We start from the raw sequence: 24,281 nt of genomic DNA on the forward strand, positions 1-24,281 counted from the left end.
TAATATTAATGATAAGCTTGAGGTTAAGCGAAGTTATAAGTGTTAAAAGTGTAATTGTAATTAATAAACAAAAAACAAAAAAGCAACAATAAAAACCATGCAACCTTTACAAAATATAAATGGGGAGTCAAGTATAGAAATTGTCCTATTGCTTCCGAATCGGCATCGTAGCAGGTACGAGATTTGCTTTGATAATAAAATTTGGAAGCTTTGGTTCTTCAACAACTTCTTTGGGAAGAGTACCTAACTTTCGGTTTGTGAACGTCTAGTAGGAAACAGTTGTAACTACAAAGCTTATTTTTTGAAACAAACGGCGAATAACTATGCTTCCAAATTCGTCACTTTACCTTCAGCTTGTTGTTTATGCAAGCCGGCGTTTTTTTTTGAAAAAATTTTTCATTATAGTCAAATTCTGACAATCTACTAAATTACCGCATACTTTAAATTTGCAATGTGCATTTTTAGATTCAGTTCTTATATATCACTGAACCAATTGTAGATCAATTATTTTGAAAAAAAAAGGGCTTGTAACAAATAATCGCAATCGTGTGACCGGACGGTTGCATACGGAAGAAGGTCCGGCTCGCAGAATATTATCACGCATTTTCCGTATTAATTAGAAATCCAAAAAAAGGACGCCTTTAAATACGATTACAAAGGCTGGAGCACTGGACACGCAGCTAACAGGTATTATTCAGAACATGCATGGCTAATTAATAGGTTAACAGAAAGTAGTGGTAAAAAGTTTAAAATCTTAAACGTCATAATTTTTCGATCTCAGTTTAAAAACATTAAATTATCGAGGTAAAGTCCGTATTTCTCCTGTTTCTCTCGAACCTAATGCCCGGATTGTTGAACCCTTTAGCTCTGCTTATTGGAAGCTTTATTATAACGTCCATCCCGCCGTGCTCCCACGCACTGCTTATGAGAGGATGAATCTCTGAAGTTTAAACAGACTCCAGCAGCCCTCGGCTTCTCATTGAAGGGTTCTGAGCTGTTGGAATGATATTTGAAGGTTTTTTTTCGCTTTTAGCCTCTCATTCAAGTTTTGTTCAAAGAGACACCCTTCAACCAGTGAGTCCAAAAGTGTTTCCTTCAGATCTTTATTTAAATTCATGGAGACAAGATTTCGTATTGAAATGTAACGAATTTCGGAAAAGAGACAGCCTGCATCATTTTTATCTCTCAATATGTTGCTTGATCTCCCTGTTCCCCCTTCATCTTCTTTGGTCAAATCCGTTACGACTAGTACAATGACAGACAAACACGAACCCATTCGATCCCGCAGAACATCCAGGCGATGGTCTATAGCATGTGTATATCTGACTTAAAAAAACCGTTTAATTGATTTTCGGTTTGTATAAGGTCAGTGTAATCAATCTCCAACTGACAAAACTGCATCCTGTTATCCCAAACAGGCTAAAATAATTTGCTGTTTTCCAGACAGTAAAATTTAAGCTCCTGTTGTTCCAACAATGTACCAAGAATTTACTGTTATCCCAAACAGTCTAATTTAATTTCCTGTTATTCCAAACAGGCTAAAATAATTTACTGTTATCTCAAACACTAAGTTCCTGTTATCCCAAACAGACTTAAATAATTTACTTTTTTTGTTATCCCGTTGTTTGTTATTATTTTTGTAAAAAATGCGATGCGACCGATTACGCACTAAAACAAAGATTGAAGCCGGTAATTGTAGCCGAAGTCAGAAAAAATTTGGTTTTTATACTTTAAATTTGGTAACTGATTACGCTCGAAACGGAAGTACTAGATAACGAGACTGAGGATTTTCTAAAATATTTTCGAAACTTCACATATTAACATAGCGTACGCTTTAACCTTTGTTTGTAGTGTTTTTTGGTTAGTAAGCTATAACATTATTTCTGTGCGCGCGGTTCAAATAAGGGTAAAAGAAAAACATTTCCGAAATAAGCAAAAAGTTCCTAACATCTCCCTCAGTTCCCTAGACATTTTTAACGGGCTATGAAGTATGAAATACCTCGTATATCATACCGTTCAAACACAGCGCTTGTCTAAAGTTCAAGGTTATTAATATCTTATGTTTACGTATATATGGTCGTCTTCTATAGTAAACAAAACGCTCGAAACGTTGCGGAGCGAAGGAAAAAAATCGCTGCGTATAAATATTAAAACTCTCGGTACAGGGTGCGGCGAAGGAGGCCCGGTTCGCGTTAATTACGTTACGTCGTACTTGATGTAATAATAATTTTCATTTACATGAAGACAATATACAATGACAGACGAGTTCGGTACGCCACCCACGTAGAAAAGTGCTCGGCCCCAATATTGAGTTAATGCGGTTATTATACAACGTTGCTATTAATTCATTGTGTCGATTGTCCTCAACTTTTAACTAGCTTTGAATGTTCGTGAACCGACCTCAATTCGAATGTTTTCGATTGCAAATACTTTCGCTTCAATTTTAACCAGTTCCATTTATCTGCGTTCTTTTCGCTCGCCATTCTACGCCCTGTAGGTTATGGTATTCAGTTCCTTATCTTTGGGTCCAGCAATGTGCCCTTGGAACCACTCGTGTAAGCGGCTCGTATAAAAACTAATTTTTTGAGCTGTTAACTAGTCATGCCATTTAAATTTGCAATTTGCAAAATTTATTTGCTCTCTTGGAAATAAATCATATCATTTTGTAAAGCTGAATAATAATCAGCTTCTGTAGTTTCTTGTCCTTTGCAATTCATGATGTAGATATTTCTGGGGATGATTTCTAACTTAAAAATAAATAAAATCTGGATAATGCGACTCTAAGAAACAAAAAAAACAACATTTAATCTTTTCTGGTCAGGTAATTTCTTTGAAGATCACCGGTACTATCTACTGCTGTTCTAGTTACTCCCATAGAATAGAAATTTTCAAGGAGTTCATCCTTTTACTCCTAGAGTAAACTATTTTTTATTATTCTTCAGCAGGATTCTTTTAGTCAAGTACTGCAGAAGTGAAGTCAAATAACCACTTCTTGGAAAAGTTTTCCCCACACAAAGGTATAATAGCTCAAAGAGCACTTGTCTTTATGTACCATAACAACATTGCTTTATTTCATTAATTTCATTTTAAATCATAAATTTATTAAATATGCAATAAGCAACGTGTGGTGTGGCGCGAACATTTTTGTAGACTCTGCAATCAGCAATGTTCTTGTGCTGCAAGTATTGCAGTCAGGGGCTCACTTGGAAAATTCATCACACATGGAAATAACATATAAATATGGACCTAAAAACAAGCAACTAATTAAAATCAATCGATACTCAAATCATTTTCCTATTTTAATTTAATTTGATGGGCCTCCGGAAGAAAAACTTCGACTGAAGTGATTATCTTGTGGTTCCGCTTCAGTTTTATTTGGAACGAATTGGGAATTCGTCTCTAATCGGAACCGAAACTCCGTGTTTACACACGAAGGCAATAATCCTGTCAACGATTATATGATTGGCGCAAAAACGAGATCCCGTCTAAGGTAAGGTCGGGTTTTCATCTTTTTTCCTTAATTAATTGCAGAACTTATACGAGCGCGAGCCGCTCTAGTAATCGCCGTTTCATCAATTAACTGTCATTTTTCAGACGAAGAGTGTTCGAGCCTTTATAATTCATTCATCTCGTCTCTTTAGTTAGCAAAGTCATGGAGAGTATTTTAAAGGGCAGATTTACAGAAGAGAGCAATCAGTTTCTAGCAGCGAAATTTTGAAACTTCGTTTTACTGAGTCTGATAGACTTAGCAAGTAAAATACTCACTACTTAGGGTCCACTTTGGGTCTGTTGATGTTTTGCTGTATATGCATTGTTGTATTCTAATTGAAAAATGAGATTAGAAGTGGTATATGGAGAATAGTCTTCTGCTGGGAGCCACCTTTGGGTTACGATAGAAAGTCTTAGCTCAATTCCGCCCATGTAGTTTCTTTTTGGAGTAATTTAAGTGACTAAGCACAAAAGGTCAATACCGGGTTTCTTACGGTACCTGTTCGTTAGAAGTTTGTGAGGTTAGGAAAAACATTTTACATATTTTAAGCTCGTCAAAGTCTATAGAACATCCGTCCAGTATAAGCTGTCAGAGTTTCTCACTGTAGTTTGAAATTTTGGAACTTTTTCATTAAAAAATATTTTCTAGGTCACATCGCTTCTGGTTAAACCGGAGGGCACCATTACCATTACTGAGGGAATTTTGGGATGGGTTTCATTAGATTTCCTACTTAATTTGAACTGTTTCTCAGATATGTTGATTTTTTTGACAATTTTTACATATTTACCCCTATTTTTAACAGATAAATGCTTCTGCAATAAAGCAGGAGAGTAATACTTTTAAAATGAGTATTGACACTTGATTGATTACCTATTACATTATTTTCAAGTCAAAAAAGTTCATTAGTATTGTTTTTGGTAGTAGGATGCAATATTCAATATTCAATAATTAAAATTTTTTTTAAATGCTCTTTGGAACATTAAATAAATCCTTGCGAAACAGACCTCCGGATTTCGTCTGAGCATGGATTAGTAAATGCATGTTTAACACGTTTTAACAACTCGTCCCTAATGCGCACAGGCGTAGAATACACTAGCTCTTTATAAGCTTTTTTTATAAGCCAGATTTCATCTATGAATTTTGGGCGATTTCGGATTGTTTTTCTACTTCTTTTTACAGAATTGAATTCTGCATCCTATTATCGAAAAATATACAGGATGTCTCATTTTAAAAAAGGACCTTTTATTACTTTGAAAGTAATCTAATCGTTTATCTAATCTGTAAAAATTTCGAAAAAAATAAGGACTTCCGGTGTGGTATGATCTTAATATTTTCAAATGAAATGAAATCCTAAATCCCAAAATTTCAAACCAGCTTATACTCGTTGCGCTGCGCTCGTGTTAAATAAACTCCTGAGTTAAAAAGTTTACCGAACGTGTTGCATACTATACTTTTAGTTTAGTTTTTGGGTACAATACGAATACATTGACTGACATGACCGTCAGAATTCACAAACGTCACAATTCAAGGCGTGGGAAATATCTCCGAAAATCCTGGAAATCTCCGAAGTGGCCCAGATCCGTGGGAAATGAAACTGAAGTGGTAAAGTGACGCTTCCCGCACGCTAGATCGGTGTCTGATTAGGCATTTTATAGACGGGAGTAGAAAAATATTTTTTTATTTTTATTATTTTTGGTTAAATAGTTTCTCAATTAGTTCAAATTATTTATCTGTAATTTGAGCAAATTGGATTTTTTCAGTAAGATTATCTGGTGTCGTAAGTAACCGTAGACCACTGCTTTTCAAAGCCGGAGCTGTTTTCCAGCGGATAGTTTAATCTGTTGCTCGTCATGTTAAGGTCCCGGGTTCAATTCCTATACATTGGATGATAATTTTTAATAATACTTGACCATTATATTAGAATTACTCCTATACAGTACCCAGCCGGGAATCCTCCCGAGACATTTACGACCTATTAACACACATGGATGCAGGGCGAGATTAAAAAAATAGTTCTGCGCAGAACCCGAATTACGATTCTCAGGCGCCCAGAATCGGCGAAGATTCTCCCTGGCAACCGGCGCACAAAAAAAACGGAAATCGTCAGAAACTCGCGCAGAATTCGATTAATTGGGTACTACGGGCGGTTCGGCGTGGGGTCCGCAATTCGGCGACGCTGTCCGCCGCGCCGTCGTTCTAAGAAAACGGGCGAAAACACGAACCACACTACTTAGTTAATACCCGGGGCTCGCTCATTAGTATTCCGGGGAATTAATCCAAAAACGGTACGGCAAAAGGTACCGCCGCGGTCCGCATTCCGTCGTCCCGGCTCATTTCGACCGCTAAACGACGCCGCAAATATTTCAAAATCGTCCCCGACCGGACCCCCGCGCGCGGGCCGGGAGGGGGGAGACAAAAACCGAATCCGAGACCGGAGGAGACCCATAAACATCCGATATGGAATGTGTGAGTCGTCGAGTCTACGGGTACACAACGGGGAAAGAAAAGTTCTAGTTTCTTTGCTTGTCGTATCGCGGTCCCGCCCATTTTTTACCGCGATTCTTTCGATCTGGACGTACGTCTAAATCGTGAGTTCGCGAGCGCCGTGACTTTTTAACTACTTAAAATTTAGAGTGCAAATACGGTTCGAGTGATTTAGCTTAGTACACACTTCCAAAAAAACTATGATTTCTCTTCTTCTTCTTCTTCTTTATCTTTTCTTTCAACGCTATGAGAATGTTGAAAAAGTGAGAATTTCTTCTGAGCTAACTCACTAAAAAACTCTGAAAAATGCCTAGACAAGAAATTTACTCAATTTTGTACGCGCGTTTTGACTTGAGTCTGATTATCAAAAATAATTATCAAGTATCGGCAAAAAATAATCTAAAACTAACGCTTAGTTTTGCTTCATTCCAGGTTCAGATTACAGTGTTGGACAAAAACGACAGCCCGCCCTCGTTTAAGAACGCGCCTCTTCAGTACATGGTATCGGAAGATCTCGGGCCAGGCCAATCTGTAGCCACCATTAGGGCGGAAGACCCGGACACCATTGGCAAACTGGAATATTCCATCCTTGGAGGAGACGATGGCAAATTCGCTTTAGATAAAGAGAGTGGTGTTCTTCGATTGATCGACTCGCTGGACCGGGAGGCCAAAGACGTTTACAAGCTGGGGGTTAGATGTAGTGACGGCAATCAGCACACGGACACCATCGTGATTGTAGATGTAAGTAAGATTTTGATTACGCGGAACCGCAACTGACAACGATGAACCAGTGACAGCCATGTTACTAAGAGACAGATTCTCAAGTTTTAGTTTCCCATAACAGATCGCCGAAGTTCTTTTGTATTTTGACCACAATGACAACGTGGTTAACCCTGTATACCTGCTTATTAACGACTGAGCGGTTCGTAAAATAGACCTTGCGGCTCCTCTTGGTGTATCTGAGGAAGAGTATTTGTCATGTCGAACGTTGAATATATATTTAACACAATTTTCAAACCGGTTTGAGTTAACAGAATTTCGTCGTCGCTGCTAGCGACGTCTCTTTTTTTCTAAATTTCGTTTAAAAGCCGTCGTGTCTACCGGCATCCGTGCTCACCCGATTTGTGTTCGACAAACCTTTTAGAATACCACCTTTATCTCGTATTAGCATAAATTTGATTAGGCCATTCGTCAAACTTAAAAAGCACGTCTCCGTTTTTAAAACCAAAGCTTAATTATTATTTACGAATAAAAAAAAACGGTATTCGATTTGCCACCAAATGGTTATCCGTTTTTATTAACGTCGATCGCGACGTCGTCGGAGATAAAAGACAACTTTTTTCAGAATAATTGTGACGTTAAAAAAAGGACAGACGTATTCGGTCCCGTTTCAAAGTCGAAAAACATTTGCGCTCTCGTCTAGATAAAAATCATTCCTGTCTAAAACCAAAACGCCCGTAACTAAAACTTTAAATACGAAGAGAACGTCACGACGGTCCAGAACCGTATTTAGGTACTACCCGGCCGATCAAGATTTTTTCGTACATTCGGAAAATATTTTTAAACGTTGGACCAAACAAAAACTCCTGCTCTTTGAGACATGGTTTAAGTTATATGTTTTCATGACGCCAAATATGGACGTCAGCGGATTTCGGATGGTTATTCATTAACAATTGATTGAGTCGCTAGCTTTAAAATCCTTGAAAAAGATTATACTCATGGCGACGAGATTAAATCGGGCGGTACGGTACTGCATCGGCTGCGATCTTCGCTTGAGCGTACACAAGAGATGGTACCGGAATGTGGCATGGGGATTTCTCTCTACTCTCAGTAGTTAGACAGGTGTTTCGTAAACGCCGGGAAATTTGTGGTCCCGATCAAACAACTGAAAAGCAGTTTCTTATCGATCCCGCGTCGCTGTCATACACGCGTTGTCAATTATATTATGATAAACTCTGCGGACGGTACCGTACGTCTTTTATTTTACGGTCGTACCACGACGTTTGGTACTTTAATTAATAGACGGAACGGCCGTCGTTTGATCGGACACCCGGGGTTTAACGCCGTATTTGCCCGCGAAGTTAAGGTCGCGGTGTATACAGGGCGGAACGTGCCAAGTTAAAAGATTTCCAAGACTCAAAAGTCGAGTTTTTAAATTGATGTTAAATATTCCCATATAAGTCACCGTTCTGGTTACTTAGGAAGACTTACCAAATCTCAATATGATATTGGTAATGAATGACGCTGTTTAAGCAGACGTCGTACTTTGATGAATGGAGTTTATTGTGTCAGAGTCCGGAGGATCATCAAAAATAATATACATATTCCGCCAGCAAACTGTTCTCATGGAAGGCAAAATTTAATGTTTCCAATAAAAATATTAAAGAATTTTAGACACTAGGTTCCTATATATAAAATTGAATTTCAATATTTGACGTGCCTTTGATAACCTGCCCAACTTGACTGGGCGCTATTTGTTAGATAGGGAACGATTGGTCATATCGCGGCGCAAATGATCGGCACCGCTCGTAGACGTTTCTTTGGATTTACGACGCATTGTCTCGTACCGTGGCCGTACCAATAATTAATCTTAAGAGATTTTTATGATCGCGGTGAGGATAAATCGCGTATACGGTCGTCACGCGGTTCGCTACGCACGTGAGGAATTCCAAAATCGACCGACATATGTCGCGAAATGGCCGCCACATTCTTAACCTAACCGACGCAACATTAATAATAGAAGTATTGACGAGCAATCGGTCAGTACCATCGACGGCTACGGTTCGTTGCACCGCCCCGGCAGTGCTCGGGCGTGGGCAACGTGAAATATGGTTGTTAAACTGCCAGCAATAGACGCCCTCGAATATCACCAAAACAAACTTTAGGGTGCTGCGTTATTGCTCAGGTCTTGCTGCGTGTATTGATTGGGGGATAAGCTAACAGGTCTCTGAATCCTCTCGCAAAAGGCAATGTCAAGAGCAAGACCTGGATGGAACTGAAATAAGCATACATATTCGTTTGAAGTAAACAGTGCTCCGGTACTCAATTATCGTAGCAACAATTCAGTTAATATATAACGCAGTACTAACGGTTGTACTAGACTTTTGCTTAATGAGAATTGTTTATTTTCTCAATGAAACGGAGGAACGACTTGGCTCAAACAAATGACGGAGACAATATTGAGCAGCCACATTTTAAACTTCATGAGACTAGTCACAGGCTTTGGAGAAGTCGGTATAAATAGTATCCACCACACTAAATGTCAAAAGTTTAAATCTTCCGACTTACCTAAAACCCAAATTTTGCTTAAATAATTCAAGGGTCAGAAAATGGCAGACTAAGCTTTCAAAAATTTCAGGAATTGTTCTGACCACTGTGACTTATTATCAGATTTAAAGATAGGCTTTTGAAAACAAACTTTAAAGATAAGGGCTGCAAGTGTCTTGAAAGATTAAATCAAGAGGTTTTGGGGAATCATGAAAGTATCAGGTCCTTGTCAATATCAAAGCTAGAGGTGATCAATATCTCAGATATCTAATGCTGATGGTTAGAGATGTGGACTAAATGTACACGTTTCGTAGGTGGTAGGAAGGTGAATCTTGTTATGAAAAACTAGACTTTTATAAGAGTTTTATATTAAAATTTCCGCTTCTTTGGAAACACCTTGATCATTTTAATTTTTGTAGAGTAAGTTAAGCGCCCCTCAGTAATTCACAATCGTAAAATCCTACCCAATGATGGGTATTAAGCAGCCAGGCAGCACCTCTTTTATTTTTTGAGTCAGTAGGGGTTGCAACTAATTATAACCAACTATGATACAAAAATGTATACCCAAGTCACCATCAGATAGATTAGAGTTGTGGGGAATAAGACTCACGGCTAGCGTCCAGTCCGGTACCAAGGCCAAACGATGGAAGACCACAATAATAAGATCAATTTGTATGTGATTAATGTACGGGCGACCTTTTGTGCGGCGTGAAAAACCATCCGACAAGCGCTGTGCGTTTTCTATACCCGGCATGATTGCGTTTTATTAACGATGCGCTGTCATTGAGACGCGATAACCTAGGCGTTCTGATGGTGACTTTTTGTTTTTGCAGGTAAACGACACGAACGACAACCCGCCGGTATTCCTCGAGACTGCTTATTCCTTCGACATCCCCGAGAACGCCATTAGAGGGTCGAAGGTTGGTCAGGTGAAGGCCAAGGATTCGGATTTGGGCGTCAACGCTCAGCTGACGTACACCGTGATCAGCGATTGGGCGAATGATGTGTTTTCGCTTAATCCCCAGACTGGCGTATTTACGCTGACTTCAAAACTGGATTACGAAGAGGTGAGTTAATCTTTCTAAGACCGCCACTACTCTAAAGAAAATAATATCTTCGCCGAATATTTATAAATCCTTGGGAAGAAATTAGTAAGGTCACTTAGCCGCAAAATTATTTTCAAAAAGTTATATTCATACTCAGCGTCAGACCCCTAAATATTGTTTTCATGCAAAAATGTGCTTTTATAACTTTATAAACGAAGTAGACAATTTGTAAAAAAAAATACAAACATATTAATAAGTTCATTCGGTGTAGCTGAGATGATTTTAGATACACGCGTACTCTCTTATATCCCTAATTATTCCCTAAGTGTTACTTTTACTTCTCTTAATTCTTTTTGCTTCTTACACCTTACCACTTAGTAAAAATCAATTGCCAGAGTTTCTCTTCTATAGCATTTGAAGCACTTCTGTTTCTGTACATAGCTACGAAAATGAGCTTACAGTTTTTATCAGAGCTCCTCGTATGTTTAGAATGGTGTAAAGTTCAATATTAATAATCTTAGCCAGGTTTAAAAGTTTGTGCGTCTATGTGATAATTTTGTATACTTAAACTAGCAAGTAAACATTTTTAAAGCTGCACTACTAACAAACAAAGCTACGAATTCTACTGTAATACTTTTATCTTCTAACTCTAGATTCGCTCGCTCTAGCCAATAAATAGTCGGTGGATTTCTAACTATTAACCAATATTTATTAATTTACAAGGAACGCAAGTTAACCTTTTAAGGAAATGGAAACTTTTAGTTGAACTTGCATAATACAGCTGCTATCAGAAAGCAAAGTGATGGAAAATGGAAAGCTTCGAAACTTCTTTTAAACCCGGAACACCAATGTTTTTAAAACAGCTGTTTCAAATTAAAGACAATGATTTAGAAGTAAAAATAAACTTGTCTATACTTTAAATTAAATGTTGACACTGAGGCCTTTTCCTAATTAATCTCGTTGAAACATTTTAATTTTGTAGTAAGGAGTTTAGTTTTCAAATTTTTGATTGAAACGCATAATACCAAATGAACCTCTTCTTAAAAAGTTTTGTGACTTTTATTCAGTTTTCCTCTGTCGTATCGAAACTTTTTCATTCACCCTTTCTAATCTCCAATGCGGTGCCATTGTAGGGTAGAAAACAGGCGGGAAAAAAAGTACTTTAACGGACAACTCGATCTATTAATAAACTCCCATTAGGTACGCGTGTGGAAGCACATGACCAAATCCGGTAAAAGTTAGCGGGCTGTTTTTCCTTTTCTTCGTTGGACCGGCCTGTGCGGTTGATCACTTAACCCGCAATTAGTATTCCGGTCTGCTCGTTAACCGACTTTGACTATTAGCATTCGTCTCGTTCAGATTTCGCGCTCATTCATTCGATATACCGACCAAACGGACGGCATCTTCTATACAGATGGGTGCTTTCAGTTGGTAAAAGCAAAGGAACCAAGCCGCGACCTAGCTTGTTTGTTAATTTGGTTGGTTAGTTACGATTTTGGGTTGGGTTGACAGTCTCAGGGATCATAGTGAAATTGGCTCCCTGCACAAACTGCTGTCAAATGTGTATGCAATAATACTGCGCATCACCTACTGCTTCCCAGGTTTATAAAATGCTGTACACTTCACCTCCTGCATCAGCTGCGTCTCAATGTGCGACTTAGCTGAAGCTCAGTCAGTTAGCTAATGGAAAGGATTATTTCTCATATCTTATGATTGATGGTCGATCGTGGGTTGGATGTTTCTCTTTCGAACTAAAATATTTTGCATTAAACAACGTTGCCGCATCAAACATAACATATGGCAACATCGTTATCTTAAATGGCATATCCCATATTTTATTAAATATTTGGATACACTGATGTCTTATGATTATTTTTGCTAGATACTTTACGGTTTTCGAAATGTTTTTTTTTCTTCAAAATATATTATCCCACAAAAACTTCAACAGTAACTACTATTGGAGAACACATAAGGCTGAAATTTTGATTGCAGTTGGCAAAAGATTGCGAAATTTTGAAAAAAATATATGTCATCGTCTGTGTCTGGGACAGCATTAACGAAAACAAGCCACATTCCTGTTACTTTTAGCGCGGTCTTTCATCTAGAGTATGTAAATGTGAGAAATAACCCCTTCCGTAAGCAAGCTTTCTGGTAAAAAATCTGTTGTGAATGTAAAAGATTTGTTAGGTTTTAATTTCGTTTTATATCAGTTGATATTATTTTAAATTCATAAATTCATATTAATTGTGCACCTGCACGATCTGATAGTAATCTAAATACGAATTGGCTATGCTATGTGTACTAAAACCATTTTCTGAACTTGAATCTTGTGATCAAAGTGAGGTTTGCCACATTCAACGAAAACATCATAGCTAGATTGAAGTATCTGGAGGTCTTGGTGGCCGGTGTAAACGTAATCATTGCAAGAAAGGTACATTTGATCATTTAGGTTGTTTTTCGTTAATGATAATGGACGTCCCACGCTCGTTAAGTTTTCCAAAGTTACCTCCAGCTATATGGATACGGAGATCAGTAAACATTGCAAAAAAAGCACCAGCGATTGATTGGAATAGTGCTGCCGCGTCACTAGGTTTGGATTATCGTTACTCGTTAGTGATAATGAACGTTCCATATGCAGCAAATTTTCGTCGCAATTCGACGGAAAGCGCAAAGAATATTAATAAGAAAATTGAATCGGAATGAGGTAAAACAAGGGACCGTGAACTTGGTAGGAAGCTTGACGCGCTTTTTATGCTCTTTCTCATGAACTTGCGTCGATCGCTAGCAGACGGTTACGTAAACCGCTCGCGTACACTGAGACAAATTTTCATACAAAGCGAGGTCGTCGATCAAAATACGTCTCGACAGTTATAGAATAAAATTAACTCTTCGTCAACAAAAATCAAACAAATTTGGAGAACAGAATGAAGGAAAATTGCAAAAATGTCAAAAGAAAAGACGAAAAAAGTAGTGATTGTAATTGCAGTGGAGATGTCAGAAGCCGCCTCACAAAAATCACAATTTTTCAAAAATCCCATTTTTCCCACAAATTTTCCTATGTTTAGTCCCCAATCTTTTTAGAAATTGTTTGATTTTCTCTTAAGTTGTGACATCACCTCGGACATCCTTTTATTCTAACTGAATGACTCAATACTCAATAGGCATTTTGATCGTTTTTCTATTATCTAGGATGTAACTTGTTTTTCCATTTTTTTGTTTGGACTATTTTTTAAAGGAGTACTTTTTTTTTCGACTTTTTAAAAATAAACTCCTCATTTTTTATCAGGAAAAAAACGTTTTTTGTGTTCCGTAAACAATATGTTTATTAATTTTTTGTTTTCTAGGGTAAAGAAGTGGTTTGAAAATTTTTCTTATTTTTTTCTCTTTTTTTTCTGGACTGATTTTTTTTCTTTAAAGTATACTAATCTATTTCAGGAAAAAATGATTTTAAAATATTGGTTGCAGAAATTTTCTTTAATTCCTTTTCCTATTTTTTTTTTTGGCTAATGCCAAGTATTTCAGTTTTTTATTATTTTCTTTAAAACAAGCTTATTCATTTTTTAACAAGATGAACGCCTTTTTTCCTTTACTTTAGTTTTTATTTTCTCGATTAAGGCAGTGGTAATTTGTTAATTAGTGAATTTTCTAAAGGCAGTGGTGTGCATCGACGCGTACAAATTACATCAAAAATTTCAAAACGCGAATAATTATAGCCTCGAAATTGTCCGCCATATCGGTATTATTTCTCTGCGCGTATATGCGCGACGAGCGTATGTGCATTCACGGACCACATTTTTATGCAAATCGTCTCCCCCCCGGGTTCCGGACGTTCGACATTGGAAATTACTCCCGGAGTCGTTTATTAATTACCGCCGCGAATTAAACCGAATTTCGGTTTTAAAATATTTCTGTAAGGTTCATTAGCGACGCCGCACATAATGGACCGAGAGTGATTTTGACTGATAACGGCCCGCGGGCTCGAAACGCATTGCAAGGTTTTTTTTTTTTTTTTGGTCGTTCATTGCCCGCGACAGTTTGATAAAAATCGGAAAAAAACGCGTAAATTTAATACAAATTAATGAAAGAATAAAACGTGCCCTTGTAGGCAGAAATTTTCTGTAATCTGTGTTGAGAGGAATGACATGTATAGAGTTGTCAAAATTTCTTTTTTAAATCGAGTTCGTAATCACTTTTAAAACATTTTTTTTTTTAGTAATAAGTAAAGTAACTTCTTCAGCCTCTAGTAAATTAAAAGTATTCAGTTCAGGAGAGGAGAGCAACTAAAAATCAAGTTCTATTGTTTCTCTATTTTTCATGATACCTCGCTTCATTTTTGTAGAATAAAAAACACTTAAGGGCTTGTATTTGCTTGGGCACCATCAAGCAATTCTTTATGTGTCCCGTCTTGAATAATGTACAATATTTATTCAATTTAGTACAATATAACTAAGATCAGACACAACTAGAGTTTTTTGGTTTAATCCTAAAACAATACTAAAAATAAAACAAATTGGTTGGATTTTTGTATATTTTCTACATTCCTCCATGTTGTGGTTAGCAGTGTCAGAGCGTACACACCTACACGTCGAAAGTACAATTTTGGATTCTTAGAGAGTGGGAGTTATCGCTTCCAATCTGACACTAAGTGACGTCACGTTCAAGATTTTGACATATCCCCAGCCCCAGAATTTTGAAGTTATTCCTGAAATTATACTTGAAATTCGACCGACCATAGAGATCTGCCATATTTACGTGGCTATCATTGTTAAGGCTAGGGCTTACACAAAGCGTCTGCAAAAAGTAAACTAAGATTTGAAAAGTATGACTAAAGAACATCTTAGTAGGAGTGTGGTTCGACCACACGGAATGTTATTAACTTGGTATGTCTTAGCTAAAAAAAAATAATTTTGACGCCGCTTGTGACTGTGATTTCAAAACTGACAAATAAAATAGTGGTGAAACCTCTCAATACGGACATCTCTATTAGGCGGACACTCCTTTTTAAACGTACATATTTTTTGGAACGAAATATTTGCGTACTCTTTTACTTGCAAAACAACCTCCTTTAACCTGACACTTCATTAAACGGACAAGAACAACACTGTTTTGACTTAAAAAAACAATTCTCTGAAATGGACGTGAACCTCCAATAACAGGACAATGCAATGCTAAAATTACCTTTTTCCTAATCCTATAGGGAAATTACCTTTTTCATTTTTCATATCATATCGTATTATTTATTACGCCGTGACTTGCAGTTTTATTTTGCAAGCAAGTGCCGTAAGTGGATTTCACAATTTTTAAAATGGCACCTACTAACTTCTTACTTTGCTAGACAAATGGAAATTGTTAAGTTGCCCACACTACTCCTCGGATATCAGCCACACGATGGTTACAATGCCTTTTCTTTCGAGTTTTACCTAACAAAACACTTGCTTTGAAATCCGAAAAATGTAGTGGTGAAAAGCTTTGCCACGAGACATTATGAATGAATGGTTGTTACAATGTGATAGAAAACTGGCTCTACAAAAGCGAAAAATTGTATTATTCTTGGATAACGCAGCGTTGCACTCCCGTGAGGTAAAATCACAAAACTTAAAAAATTATCTTCTTGCCTCCAAATAAGACGTCAGTATGTCAACCTCAAGATCAGAGAATCGTACAGAATTATTATCGTGAAGTCATACTGAAGCACATTTTATCAAAGATGGATCAAGTAATGTCCGCGTGAAAATATTTTAGAAGCACTTTATTTTATTAAGTCAGCCTGGAATAAAGTTTCTTCAGAAACTATACAAAATGGTTTCAACAAAGCTGGTTATCAAAAAATAATGATTTTTCTACATCGATGGAATGAGATCCAGAAGATAATATCCCACTATCTACGATACTTGAAATGGAACGATGTGTTAGAGAAATGAATATAACGCAAGAAACTCTTGGAAACTATGTTGCAATCGACAATATTACAGCGTCTGAAGAGACTAGTTCGAACATTGAAGATGCAATTGAGAACATGAAAGAACCTGAACCGGAAGAAAAAAACGATCAAGAATATGATGGTAGGGAACCTAGCACAATTAACATCTATAATGAAGCCTTAAAAATGATTACCGATCTAAAAGTTTTTGTTGCATTTCAATACTTACTTTCAATTTATTTTAGGTTGTTCATAAAGACCAACCCTTCAATTTAAAATTTCGAGAATCTAATAAATAAAATGCTAGGTCGTTACATTTTTAGATTATTTATGTACAGTTACAGAATCTCGTGAAAAAATCTGCATTTTAAAGAGTGAAAAAAGTTTATATAAACGTGGATCAGGAAATACTTCATTTCCCTGATACGGGGTATTGAGATATCGAGGGAGTTTTGATACATGCCAAACTTTTACAATTTTACATTTACCTGTACAAAAATATTTGCTAAAACACTCACATCAGTGACGTTCGTGTGGGCAAATTACATGTAGAATATATCCTAAAATTTTCTAGCCTGTAAATTACTTATATATTCAGCCAACTTTTTTTTACATGATTTTCCAACAAAAAAATCCCAGAAACATAGTTCCCAATTAGAAATAGAATTTTTCCAAAAATTTTCCAGCCTGTAAATTAATTATATATCCAGCCAACTTTTTCTTTCATGATTTTCCAACAAAAAAATCCCGTAAATATACGTACGAAACGGCATAGTTTCAAGGTATCAAACTTAAAAACATTTTGCCTAAATGTAGAAAATAATACTTTGTTTTAATTTGAAAGCCACATTTGCGGTAATAATTGACAAATGATTTTTTTTATTACTTGGATTTTTTAGGATTAAGCAACCAAAAATTCATTTTTCTCGTTAAAAAAGTTTTTGTTGTTCGACTTTTACTTTTGATCTCCTGAGTTTTACCTGCTTAATCCTTGTGAATTGGGGTACATTTTATTTACCCTCTGTACGAACTTTATGTCCTAACTTTTTGCAAAACTTCTGCATTCCTCCTGCGTCGGTTTTTGCTGAGTCGAACTTGCTGACGTTTCGCCAATCATCCTGTTGGCTTCTTCAGAGCTTGACTGAAACAGTTTCAGTCAAGCTTCTTCAGGCGAGACGTCAGCAAGTTCGACTCAGCAAAAACCAACGCAGGAGGAATCCAAAAGTTTTGTAAAAAGTATTGTAAAGTAGCCTGTGGAAGTTTCTTTGAAAATTTTGTGTCCTAAAATCACGTAAGGAGTCCCTCAAAGTTTGGCGGCGTATTTTTTTAACCCCCCGCATATATTTTTAGTTTTTTTTTTTAAATGGATAAATCGTTTCCTGAACAAAAAAATTAAAAGAATTCCGCATAAACCTAAGAAAATATTTAAAATTTTACTACCCGCGCGCGATTTTACGACACTACGTTACGCCCGGAGCGGCTTCTGCGCGTTCGTTCGTAGTTAACGGTGTGCGTTTTTTACCTCTCTCTCTCTCTCTTTCTCTCTTTTCAGGCACACAGAACTGGCCAAATATTAATTACAGTTCCGGCATTTCGCAAATAAAATATCGGCAAACCCCACGGCAAATTGAATATTTAAAACGAGCCTCGCAAATAATCGCGTCTCTTTCGAAAGCTGCGCGCTCAATATATACAGGATGTCCTGCTATACGTTATTTCCGTAACATTGAGAAATGAGAAATAAGTTAAGCAGTACAATTTTTTCTCAATTGAAGTGGTCCAAAAAAATTTTTGAAATTAACCGACGATATTTTTGCTGCTGGACCACAGTCAGATAAAATAAATCCGCCCCGCCCTGATAGCAATTTTAAATTATTTATTAGTGTTTTATTTTCATTATCTTAGTTTTTTTTTGGTAAAAATCAAATAAGGAATCTGTACTGTACTGAAATTTAAAAAAATCTGGTTAAATAACACCGGTCAACACGACTTTTGGGTCTGAGTCCCACATGTTAAATTTCAGTTTCTCTTTCACCAAAAACAAGGAAAAAAAATTTTGAATAAAATTTTGCTTTCCTAGAAACGAGAGCAATTTTTCATTGTTTCTGCAAAAAAAAATAAGTTTTTTATGGTTTTATTTTAGGTTATGATAAGAAAGGTTTTTTTTAATATTAGTGTTTTTTATTTATAATTTGCAATAAATAATAGCCTATAAATGTAAAATAACAAGAAGTAAGTGTCTAAAAATGAATATTCTTCGTATGGGCTCTCTCGGATTAAACTCCAAATGTACTCTCCCATCATATTCCCGTTGTACTTCCCTTGATAATGTCGTTCAAAACGTTCTTCTGGTTCTTCGCCTACTGTTAATCCATGTTATCTTTAAATTCCTCTAAATTAAATTGTAGCATATGAAGTTTGTGAGACATTCTGCAGCCTCAGCTTTGAAGCAGGTTTTCAATCAATTGTTTAAAATTGTCAGCTCTATGATTTCCGAGCCAGCCATCAACTTCTGCGTTAAAACTCTTCCAGGCTTGTTTTTCATAAGCACTAAGAAGCTTCGTTAAGTCATCATTTTTCATTATTTGTTTTATTTGTAGTTCAACGAAAATACCCCCTTTAATTTTAGCTTAAGATAACTTAGGAAAAAATTATATATATTCAGAGCTTTCACAAATTGCATCATTAAGCCTTATTTTACATGTAATGGCGGCATCAGTACATTTTGAGGCTATGCGATTGGTTCCAACTTTACGTTATGTTTTCCAATATGAAATTCGACTCGACCGAGCGATCTGCGCTGTTGAAAATACACTGAATCTGCTCTGCTAGCCTATTAGCAAAGATGACAGGGGTATTTAGTATGCATTGCCATCATTGCCACTGGCTACTGATATTCTGTGTATTTTAATTTTTCTAGTATTATTTTCACGCTGTCGCTCAATAATACATAATGGGCTAGAGGAAGACATTTCCGTTGTGAAGCAGAACTGCTTTTAATCTTTAATAAGAGCTATGGATAAAAAGTCCCCAGCATTCAAATTGTCTCAACCATTTATGGCGCCCTCTTTGGTCAGTTATTTTTACGTCATCTTCGAGCTTTAGTCGTGAACCTAGAGTTTCCGTTTTACTCTTGAAAAGGTTCAAGTCTGGGACTAAATCATTAAATTCAATTGGACTGATAAAATGTGGCCTGAAACTTTGGAATTTTATCATGATTTCTCTTCCATTAGTGTTGGTTAGTGGAGTATCGGATGCTGTTGAACTTTGTGACGTTTGAACCACAGAACTATCTGAACGTGATAGCACAGGAAAATTTTCCATTTTCCTGCATTTTCACCAGATCGATGCTTACTTGGATTAACCATATAAATAAAACAGTCATAGACGTGATCACTTTTTTCTCTAGAAGAAGCTAGAAATAACATAATTACGACTACTGTATTATGATTTAATTTTGGTAGGCATTTTTAAAACTCTTAAATTTCAGTTTATTACCTTCTAAAGTAGTTTTACAATTAGTACAGGCAAAGTGTGGTAGTCAATTTTGATCCTGATTACTGATTTTTAGGTTAAAATAACTAACTAACATTAATCAATTCACAACAAATTAAAAAATGAATCAACATCATATTTACACTAACTAAGTAATACATAAATACAGTCGTTACAGTTGAGATAGACCAGTTACTACAAACTTTGTCAAAGTGCTGGCATCTTTGACTTATAAAATAAATTAAATCGATGTAAATCACACAAAAGCGAACTTTATGGACTAAAGATGGAAATTTGTATGTTTTTCGATGTCTAAAATCAGAATTTACTCATGAGAACAGAAACCCAAAAAAAAGTTGTTTTTTTTGTCGACCGGTGTAATTCACCACTTTTCTCTCACCGCGTTCTACTAAAAGGTGTAGCATCGGGAAATACGAGTGTGACTAAGAAGTTGCTAAAAATTATGTGACTTACTAGAAAATGCCCAGATTCTCTTTATAATAAAACTGAATTCCGTTATCAGTCGCATTAATTCATAAACTTGTGATCACAGTCATTCCGGTGCATAATCACATCCAGATCCATCCATTCTTGTTGTAGGCAAACACATTGCGTAAGGAATTAAAGTCGCCCCCTGGTTATGAAGCTAATAATTAATATTATTCGTAGGTTCAATTCGTGACATTGGCTAGATAATATTTGTTATGAATAAATTTTTGTTCTTTTGTTTGAGCCTTATTAAAAGAAATACGTTATCACGGAACACCCTGTACATATATTATACGCATCCGATGCCAATCACGCGCCATGTTTAAAAGATTTTATTATTCAGACGGTATTTAATATTAATCGATCCCGCGTTATTATGCGATCGAAAAATGGCGAAGATATACGTTTCGGTATTCGTATTTGTAAGTCCGCGCGTTTGGAAAATAGTTGCGGGGATCAATGTTTTAACGGATTATGGAAATTGCGACTGAAATAACGAGACCGATGTCTTCGAAGGCCGAACCAGTTACCTTAGAAGTATTAAAATACTAGCCGCTATTTATACTAAACGTAACAATTCGTCGCGGATGACATGACCGCGAAATAGACGATCCCAGCGCCCTCCCTCGTGCACATTTAAACATTTTAAAAGGAGGTTCTTTTTGTCGGTAAATGATAATAACAGATTTAGTGAAAAACGAAAAAATTAATCAGTAATTGATTGTTGGTAGAAACATTTATATTTATAATATCGGTACATGAATGTAGGCAACATCTAAAGAGAAATCAGATATAACTAAGTAATTATAACTTTTAGCTAATAGTTTCTTTGATAATAGTATAGCGCAAATTATTTTGTTTTCCTTCTTGCAATTTTGTCAAAAATTGTCAAAGGAAGGTTAAAAAATTTTCGCGATAGAACGATAGAACTGTCTCAACCATACTACTTATTTGTCACTATGAAACACGTAGTTGAAAAAAAAGAATATTTCAAGCATCGATATTAAATAGTATATTGTGTAGAAAGTGTGGTAAACGGCATTTGAGTCACGAGTTTATCTGGCACCAGCAGAGCGCAGCTGAGCCGGTGTTTAATAAACGACTGACTTAAAAAGTTTACCGAACGTGTCGCATACTATACTTTTTCCACGACCATTGGTAATATCTCTGAAAACATTCAGTTACTCGGTATTTGACTCATGAGTTTATTTGACACGAGCGGAGCGCAGCGGATAAACGAGTGACTTAAAAAAATTTTTTCTTGTAAATCTAGGCACGTTACTTTCTGAAATACGATCAAGAGCTATCATTGTTGTTTCAATAAAGGAATATGCGTGGCCCACGACTAATATTTTTCGCGTTCCAGGTGCAGCACTACATCCTGGTGGTCCAAGCTCAGGATTCCGGCCTCCAACCCCTATCCAGCACCCTTACCGTCTACTGCAACGTGCTCGACCTCAACGATAACGCGCCATTGTTCGATCCGATGTCGTACAGTAACGAGGTGTTCGAAAACGTCACGGTGGGAACGCATATCGTCACCGTCAGCGCGACAGACATGGACTCCGGTAAGACACCGACAAAAACCGTTACGGTCCTGTCTCGGTTTTCGCGTTTTCGCGGCAATTTATAACGAATTTTTCGCACGCGGCGGGCCAGCCCAATGAACCTGTCGATTCCGAGAATGAACGACCGTCAGGATCTTGACGTCCATACGTAATAACGCGACGCTGGGTACTTTGCATGCGGTTAAACGTCCGACACGGAGCTATTTGCATACGTTTTTCGTAGGTGAAGACGTCGCGTCGTGCGAACGTCTCTAGTTGGTACGTTCGTCGCTCGTCGATGCGTGGGATAGCGAAGAATCGATGTGTTTCGTATTGCCGTCGCATCTTGCGAAAAAATGCGAACTAAATATATTCCATTCGTAAAACGAAAACCGATAAATAATGCAATTAGTTATTTTGGATTTTCAAAAGACAAAAAAAGAACGTCCTTGATATTTGGAAAAAAATGTTGAGTAAATCGCTTTGGAATAGAATGCCGGACATCGCTTTCTAGTTTCCGAAATGAGGGCATAATTGTCATGTTGCCTGCAAAACTTTCTTAGATCACCCATAGTTTTGATTCCAAAAATTCAAATCTTTTTGCTCTGAAAACGAAGCGGCAGCAGATGTTTGAACACATTAGAAAATAAATGTCTCCAACTTCAAAAAGGTTTAAAACATTTTCGTATGCTTGAAATCATTAAAAAGGCTATCTTACGAATAAATAATTTCAAATACAATGGTATGGCTTTTTTACGTCAATTTTGGGAAACATTCCCACTTCCAGTTGTCAATAATGTTTTTATTACCTTTTTACAATACCTTCGAACCGCACAAAATGCCCTCCAACTATTATAACTATTAATATTTTTCCTCAATACCGTACCTAGTTGTTCTTATTGAGACAAAAGGGCGCTGGTTTACGAAGAAGAAAGAAATAACTTTGTTTGATTAGGTTTTTGCAATATAAAATAAGAATTGTGTCCGGTTCCAAAGCACTTAACTTAACAAACAATATAAAACGTGAAGTGTACTCAAAATAATTATATCAATTGGAAGACGGCGGTTTCAAATAAAGAGAAATAAAAATGCCGTTTATATATGAAGTAAGACGGCAGTGAAGAAATATTACAAACAACAAAATTTTCTCGGTCGATAACGATTATTTGAAATGGACAAGAGCGATTTATTTAAAATTTTAATGTCTAAAAATGGCAACCACTATTAAAACCTTCATTCTTTTTTCGGATATTAATTTATTTATTTTATTTTATTAATATCAATTTACAATTAGTGAAAAATAATAACATTGACAAAAAGGATTGCACTTCGATTTAAAAAAAAACGGTCACACAAGCTTTAAGCATATGTGCCACAAATAAACAAAAATATACAAACACACAGTATTTAAGTATCTATGTAAAGACCATCGATAACAATGAAATACCAAAAAATTAACTAATGCGCTTTTGCTTTTCCATTAATGTCTTTTTTTTTATGTGAAAGGCAAATTGTGTAACTGAGAGCTCCCTCATATGACCGGCCAAAATAAATAACTTTTGAAAAGTCGCCATTCTGTGTTTAGGACCCTGAAGTCCTAAGAACATTGAACTGCTTCGTAAGATATTCAGGTTGACCGGAGTTTAAAGTTATATAAACAAAATTATGCATATTACACTCTCTGCGATTAGTCATATTCAGTATATTGCTGCTATTTAAATATGGCGTAATATTATTACAAAATGCGATATTGTAAGAAAAACGCATACAAGAATTTGGAACTTTCTGTGAGTATTTGGTGAGCTTCCATAAACAACGTCCGCATAATCAAAGATGAGACAATCCTACAAACTTTGTTTGTTATTAATATGCGATTGAAAAGCAAAAGATTTGTCAAAAATTACTAATAAATTCTTAGCCTCGGTAACGTTGAGTAAAAATTAATTATTTATGCAATGCTCAAAACTGCCCGTTATTTTATTTTTGAGTTTGAGATTATGGTTCATAGAATACTATTCAAGTCAGGATTGTAGTTTATTAGAGAACATTTTAAGTCATCTGTAGAAAAAGAAATGTAAATTTAAGAATCATCCGCATATTGTTGCATCACTAAATATTTGATTCGCTCATTCATATCTGCTACATAAAGACTAAACAATAACGGTCCCAAAATAGAACGTTGGGGCACTCCAGTAGTGATTGGGGTATAGTCAGGTTTTTCTAGATTAAATTGTTTTCTAACTGCAATGCAATGCGCTCTATTGCTCATATATTGCTCCATGAAGTAAAAACAGGTCCAGCTGAGAAACCAAAATAATGAAGTTTTGCCAACAATCGTGTCAAAAGCTTTACTAAAATCCAGAAGCTTCCCTCCTATCTTCATTGTGACGTAGTAGTACTAAAATGTGGTCTAAACCTTGATTGACAGTCTTGAATGATTTTGGCCAAATTGATACAGGTAGACTTTTGGAAAAACTGGAAGTATACTGATTGGTCTTAGATCTTTTGAGTCATTGGGATTTCATATCTTCTTGTATCTAACC

General features: G+C 36.4%; 2 protein-coding genes across 3 annotated transcripts in view; one reads left to right on the forward strand and one right to left on the reverse strand.

Annotated features, from left to right (window-relative positions):
- Positions 1-24,281, reverse strand: part of LOC132705394 (uncharacterized) — a 168,476-nt gene that overhangs the window by 129,807 nt on the left and 14,388 nt on the right. The window lies entirely within an intron of this gene.
- The window catches only part of LOC132705392 (cadherin-related tumor suppressor), a 162,367-nt gene that overhangs the window by 107,802 nt on the left and 30,284 nt on the right, over positions 1-24,281 (forward strand). Inside the window, exons 3-5 of the mRNA XM_060675951.1 lie at positions 6,407-6,715; positions 10,075-10,308; positions 21,558-21,759. Of these exons, the coding sequence (XP_060531934.1) occupies positions 6,407-6,715; positions 10,075-10,308; positions 21,558-21,759 (745 nt within the window). The remainder of the gene's footprint in view (positions 1-6,406; positions 6,716-10,074; positions 10,309-21,557; positions 21,760-24,281) is intronic.

The sequence above is a fragment of the Cylas formicarius genome, unplaced genomic scaffold (genome assembly GCF_029955315.1).
Source record: "Cylas formicarius isolate icCylForm1 unplaced genomic scaffold, icCylForm1.1 PGA_scaffold_7__23_contigs__length_41026272, whole genome shotgun sequence".
NCBI lineage: Eukaryota > Metazoa > Arthropoda > Insecta > Coleoptera > Brentidae > Cylas > Cylas formicarius.